At 59.6% G+C, this 6,846-nt stretch overlaps 1 protein-coding gene and 1 pseudogene across 2 annotated transcripts; both read left to right on the forward strand.

Moving 5' to 3' along the window:
- The first annotated feature begins 1,261 nt into the window (after positions 1 to 1,261).
- LBRM_05_1220 lies at positions 1,262 to 2,842 on the forward strand (annotated as a pseudogene). The gene has a single exon. A coding segment is annotated over exon 1 (1,581 nt).
- Positions 2,843 to 4,710: 1,868 nt separating this feature from the next.
- On the forward strand, positions 4,711 to 6,186 carry LBRM_05_1230 (hypothetical protein; the record flags this gene model as incomplete). The annotated part of the gene is made up of 1 exon (XM_001561886.1): positions 4,711 to 6,186. The coding sequence occupies one exon, from the start codon at positions 4,711 to 4,713 to the stop codon at positions 6,184 to 6,186; it is 1,476 nt and encodes a 491-aa protein (XP_001561936.1).
- Positions 6,187 to 6,846: the final 660 nt, after the last annotated feature.

Genomic DNA, 6,846 nt, shown 5'->3' on the forward strand with positions numbered 1-6,846 from the left:
CTGGTGGGGACACGGGCGGTCCCCCGCCCGGTGGTGCGCTGCCCGCCGCCTCCTGGCAGGCCGCTGGCGGTGCGCGCGTGCGTGTGCACAGTACGGTTAAACACGGACGCGCCGCTGCATACGCTCTTGGTGCTGGCGCCGTCCGCCAGTGTCGTACGAGAGGGGGAGGGGCGAGGGCGTGCTGGTGTGCTGCTGCAGTGCCGCCAGGTAAAGCGGCGATGGTGTGCCTCATCCGCGTCGCTTGTTCAAGCGGCACGAGAGAGTGAGTGACGAAGTGTGTGTGCGTGTTGTTGTTGTTGCGGTGGGAGAGGTGTGCACGGCGACACACCGACACAGGCGCAGAGGGAGAGCGCGACAGAGACGCAGACGCAGGATGCACAAAACTGATTCAGGCGTGCCGACGCACGCATCAGGAACCCCCTGACTGAGACACTATCATGCACCACTCTGAGGCTGCGAGCCGCGTGTGCCTGTGTGCCCGTGTGCGCGCTGTGGATGCGCGGCGGAGGGGCAGTGATGGCGCGCGGGTGTGTGCGGCGCACTGCGCCCCGTCAGGGCGGTCGCCGTTGCCGTCGCGGGGTGCTGCTCCGCGTGCCGCTGTGGACCTGTGCACAGATGATGATTGACTGTAACATCACAGACTTTGAGTCGCGATGATAGCAACCATGTCGCCCCAGTCTGACGTGCACCTGCACCGTGCATTCTGCTGTGTGCGCGTGCGCAGGTGTTTATATGCCTCATCTTTGTCATGCCCCTTTGCGGCCATGGGGGTTCGATGCTCTGCTCCTCTCTCTCTCTCTCAATCAACTTGATGCGCTCTCTCGTTCTTCTTGTCTCATTTGTGTTTTTCTCCTTATAGCGCACTCACTGGTGTGCTCCTACGGGACTTTTTACTCGGTTGTATCGTGTGAGTGACTTTCTTGCCGACATCATAAAACTCTGCGGCCGATGGCGAATCAATATCGTTATTTGTTACCGGTGTCTCTCTTTCACGTCTCCTATGAGGCCTCCTGATCTTCTTCCGCATCGGTGGCAGAGTCTGCATCGTCCACTGAGGACGCCATTGCTATCACATGCGCTCAGCGTGGTGACGCGGCGTTGCCGACCCTCGACCGCAGAGCAGTGCTGCAGAGCCTCGTTTCCGGGGACCTGGGGATATGTACCGGCGCTTCCTCTGCCACGTCTGCTGCGTGGTGCTTTTGATAGCGATGAATGGCGGTGTGTGTGCGGCCACCATCTCTGCGAGGCGTGCTGCTTAAAGATGAGCGTCAGTGGTACTACCACCTGTCCTCTGTGCGGGTGGAAAGGGTCATGGTCAGCCGACGCAGCGTACAGTGCGTACGTGCGCGACGCGGTTGAGGCGTGCTTGAAGGGGAGAGCTGTTGCCCTCCTCGGCGACGCCTACCCTGCGCTCTCGAGTGACCGCGTCGGTGATGTGGTGGACAGCTGCCTCGATCGCTCGTGTCTCACAGTGGACCTGCACTAAGCAGGGGGGTACCTTGCGGCGTGGTCTCCCGATGACATTGGTGCTGCTTGCGTGTCACTGGAGGCCCTTGATACGATCTCCAGCGAGGCAGTTGTCTGCTCGCTACGTGTTGAGGGTTCGTGGTTCACTGGCTGTGGCCTTGTGAAGAAATGTTTGCACCTGCAAGTGCTGATCTTGTACGAGTGCGCCGACCTCGTCTCGCTACGCAGGGTCGACTGCGTGCCGCTGCTGCAGCGGATCACCGTGGAGCGCTGTGGCCTCGTTGACACAGCGGGGATCGAAGAGTGCCGATGTCTCAAGTCCCTACAGCTTCGTGAGTGCCCTTGGCTGTCGCGCTTTGGGTGGCAACACGTACGCAACAGTCAAGCAGACCCCCGAGAACCGAACGAGCAAGCCGGCTGCTGTGCGGCACTGCGCAGTGTGAGCATTTTTTGCTGTCCCGCCTTCCAGAGTATGGACTCCCTTTCCGCAGCCCCGCACCTGAGAGAGTTTCGTGGTCAGTGCACTCGCATCTGCAGCCTGGACGCATTGCGTGAGTGCCACCGCCTCGAGTTGCTCGATGTTGGAGGATGCCAGCAGGTGCACTGCATTGAAGCCCTGCGAGGGGCAAAGGCGCTAAGGTATCTTGATATCTCCAACACGAGTGTCGCCAACATCGATGCGCTCTCGCAGTGTACGGCACTCGAGAGGGTGAACCTGAACGGGTGCCTTCGGCTGTGCTCTCTCGGATGGTCTCTGGCCTTCTGTACGGAACTCAGAGAGCTCCATGCGTCTCGAACGTGCATTGAGACGCTGATTGGTCTGCGCCTGTGCCGTGTCCTCAGCAAAGTGGATGTCAGTGGCTGCTCGGCGCTGAGGGACACCGCGGCGCTCGCGCACCTCTCCCAACTCACACACCTCAATCTGTCTTTCACGGCGGTGAATGACGTCAGCTCCCTTGGTTACTACAGCGGACTGGAGAGCGTTCGTCTGCGCGGATGCCGGGATGTGCGAGACTACTCGCCAGCACACAACCTCGAGGCCGCGCCGCCGCTGCGCTCTCTCGACCTCTCCGACACCGATGTCTGCAGCATCTCCGAGTGGGGTCGCTGCCCACCGAGGCTGGAGAAGCTCCGCATGCACGGCTGCACGAGGCTCTCTGACATCTCAGCCCTGCAGTCTGCAAGACGGCTGAGGGTGGTGGACCTGGACAATACCCGGTGTACAGAGCGTGTCGCCGCTGCGGTTGGCACAGCGCCTGAGCTGGAGGAGCTTCCCACCAATGGCGTCACCTACTGGACCGCAGTATCTATTCTTCGACCTGCAGGAGCGCAGCGGGACCGTAGCCTGCCAAACACCGACGGGTCGAGCCGGTAACTGCGCTATGCGCGACGCGGACACGCACGATCTCAAGACTGCTTGTGAATGGAAGCGGCACGCCCGCGGCATTCTGCCCATCCTTTTTTTTTTTTCTCTCTTTTCTTTGCCTCGCTGCGCCCCTCTGTTGTGCTCCCTCTCATTATTCTCTCGTGTTTCCCTTTTCTTTCTTCACGCTTTGTACTCTGCTTGACACCCCCGCTCCCTCCCCTCTTCCTCCTCCTGCGCACAGCCTCTTCTCCCCCCTTTATTTGCCGCACACTCGAGCGTTTTCTGAAGAAAATCCTCACCCCTCCCACCCCCGTCCCGCCGTTGTCCCCCCTCCCCCTCCCCTCCTCCCTGCCGTCTTCCCTCGCTTTTTTCGCACGAGGCCCGCACGTGATGGGCCCGTGTCTTTTCTGCTTTCCGCAAGAGGCCGCGTGCGCTTCTTCTTTGGCTCACACGCGGCTGCAAAGCGAACCAGCCAACCAACCGCACGCGCTTTTTTTTCACTCACACGCGGGTGGGCTGCCGTGGCTGAAAATACGCGCCGGCACGCACACCATAAAAAAAGGGGTTTGCTGCTTCACCACCTGCACCAAAGAAATGAGAGATGCGGCGATGTCTTTTCCACCCCGGGCTTTGTGCTCCACGCAGATCCACGCGATACCTTCTCTCTCAGCACTGAAGAGCATCATTCTCAGTCACTGTCGTTTCTGCTGTGGTGCCGCCAGGGGTCCCCCTTCGACGTATCACGTGCCATACATGCCTTCCGTCGTGGAGAGGGGGGGCCATTCGGTGTTCGGCTGCTACGGCCTCTCACATCCCTCACCACGAGCTTAGGTTCGCCTGGAATGTTCACTAGTCTTTCGATGAACCGCTAAGTGATGCCCTTTGCGAATAACACGTGGCAGCGCTTGACTACTCGGATGTGGTGTGTATTCTCTGGGGCTAAGCTTCTCCGTGAGCGCATGCGCGCTAGCTTGCCATAGTCACCTCAGCGCACCATCACCACCATGTCTGCCGTGCGAGCTCCGCTTACTCTCTGCTAAACCTTCGTGCCTTTACGGAGCTAGACTGCGAAGGCAATGCCTCTCCCTACCTTGAGTGAGAGAGCACGCCATAGTGCACAAGCATTCGTCTGCGAAGATCTGCGCCGTGCGGTGGGGTATAATACCTGGCGTCATGGACTTCCCCTCCAAACGTGGAGGCTCGAAGGCAGCGACAGGAGTACAAGAGGTGTAAAGCACACAACGAAAAGGTTCTGCCGTCGACCTCTCTTCCTTGGGCGCGCCCGCTCCTCTACGTCTTCTCACCTCATGATTCACTCTTGCTGGTCATTAGTGCCAAGTCTTTGGCCCTTCTTGCCTAGCTGACCTCTTTCAAAGGCACGGACTCCTCGGCGTTATCCTCTGCTTCACTCACTCGCGCTGCAGCACTCTCCCCGCCTTTCGTCTTTTACCTCATGCCGCGTTGTGTGCCCGCATCTTCCGCGCTCGACTCCTCTTGTCTTCCAACTTTATACACCTCTCTCCTTTCCCCTCTTGTCCCCCTTCACGTCCACCCTTCCTCTCCCCTTTGCTCCCCACGTGCGTGTATGCCTGCGAAGTACCCGTTCTACGCCTACCGATGAAGATGCAGCGCCTTTCCTCGCACTCCCCACGTACACACCTACACACCCACACATACACACACACACACACACAGATACACACATACATAGACACACACACACACACACACACACACACAGACACACACACACACACACGGGACCCTTTCCCCGTGCTCTTCTCTCCGATATTCACTCTCTTTTCTCTCTTTGCCTGCGTTGGCCCGCTCGCCTCTCTCCTTCCCTCTGCGTTTCTCTTAAGACTGCCTCGCCCACAATGCACCACGACTCGATGGCGCAGAGCCCCGTCCCCCGCCCCCTTCCCATCCCGCCGCCTTCGCCAATGCTCCCCCCGCCGGAAATAAAGCCACCATATGAACTTGAGATGACTTCAACAGGTGGAGGCGTGAAGATGGTGGAGTGCACGAGTGTTGGACCTGCCACAAACGAAGCGCGTCCAGCCCCTGAGGCGTTACCGCTGCCACCAGTCAGTGGCCCCTCTGCCATCCATTACGGGAGACGCCGCGGCAGCCGCCCCCTGTGCCGCTGTATGAAGCAGCGCACGGATTGTGGAATGCGGCTGAGCTGTGCTCGACTCGGACACCGCTGCTTGGGCGTTTTCCCTGCTTCTCTAGTCCGCTACAGAGAGCGCCAGCGACGGGAGCTCGGGATCGAGCGATTCCGACGTGAAGGCCTGTGCGCTGAGGAGAGCGATGCAGCGACGCTGCCGCTGGGCGACGTGCTCCCTCCCACGGACGCGGACACCGCATCGGATGAGCAGAGCGACGCAGCGACGCTGCCGCTGGGCGACGTGCTCCCTCCCACAGACGCGGACACCGCATCGGATGAGCAGAGCGACGCAGCGACGCTGCCGCCAGTCAGTGGCCCCTCTGCCATCCATTACGGGAGACGCCGCGGCAGCCGCCCCCTGTGCCGCTGTATGAAGCAGCGCACGGATTGTGGAATGCGGCTGAGCTGTGCTCGACTCGGACACCGCTGCTTGGGCGTTTTCCCTGCTTCTCTAGTCCGCTACAGAGAGCGCCAGCGACGGGAGCTCGGGATCGAGCGATTCCGACGTGAAGGCCTGTGCGCTGAGGAGAGCGATGCAGCGACGCTGCCGCTGGGCGACGTGCTCCCTCCCACGGACGCGGACACCGCATCGGATGAGCAGAGCGACGCAGCGACGCTGCCGCTGGGCGACGTGCTCCCTCCCACGGACGCGGACACCGCATCGGATGAGCAGAGCGACGCAGCGACGCTGCCGCTGGGCGACGTGCTCCCTCCCACGGACGCGGACACCGCATTGAATGAGCAGAGCGACGCAGCGACGCTGCCGCCAGTCAGTGGCCCCTCTGCCATTCATTACGGGAGACGCCGCGGCAGCCGCCCCCTGTGCTGCTGTATGAAGCAGCGCACGAACGGTGGCACGCAGAATGAACATGAACTGGCTAGACTATGGCCCACTAACGAGAAGGTGCCCCTGCCCCCTGTCGATAATTTGTGTATGACGTACTTGAGACCCTCAACATCTTTGACAAGCGCTATGGGCCGTGCCGTGCCCACTTCATCAGCAGCCTATACTACACAGCGTTCCCATCAACTTATTTTACCTCCGGTGGCCCCAGTCGTAGACCGTCCTCCTCTCCCATTCGTCAGAGCCCCCACGTGGTGGGCAAATATGCGTGAACACTTCCACCTGCTGCGCGTGGTGCTCTTATTTTTTTCCCTCTTCTTTGAACCATTTCCGTGCTAGACCACTTCTTTATCAATTCAGAGACTCATCCTTTATAGACCATTTTTCTACAGATCACAGGACTACACGTGATGGACCAGTGTTCATGAACATCAACAGATACCGCACGTGATGCGCCCACTTCTTTTTCATTAACCGGCCCTGCCGCTGTGGACCCCTTCTTTCTTTTCTTCCGAAGCCTATTGTGAAGGCCCCCTTCATTCTTTCAGATGCACTGCCGTGGCGGCCCCCTTCTTTCTTTTCTTCCGAAGCCTATTGTGAAGGCCCCCTTCTTTCTTTTCTTCCGAGGCCTGCTGTGGCGGCCCCCTTCTTTCTTTTCTTCCGAAGCCTATTGTGAAGGCCCCCTTCATTCTTTCAGATGCACTGCCGTGGCGGCCCCCTTCTTTCTTTTCTTCCGAAGCCTATTGTGGAGGCACCCTTCTTTCTTTCTTTCAGATGCACTGCCGTGGCGGCCCCCTTCTTTCTTTTCTTCCGAGGCCTGCTGTGGAGGCCCCCTTCATTCTCTCAGATGCACTTCCGTGGTGGCCCCCTTCTTTCTTTTCTTCCGAGGCCTGCTGTGGAGGCCCCCTTCTTTCTTTCTTTCAGATGCACTTCCGTGGAGGCCCCCTTCTTTCTTTCAGATGCACTGCCGTGGCGGCCCCCTTCTTTCTTTTCTTCCGA

Source organism: Leishmania braziliensis, chromosome 5, assembly GCF_000002845.2.
Source record: "Leishmania braziliensis MHOM/BR/75/M2904 complete genome, chromosome 5".
NCBI lineage: Eukaryota > Euglenozoa > Kinetoplastea > Trypanosomatida > Trypanosomatidae > Leishmania > Leishmania braziliensis.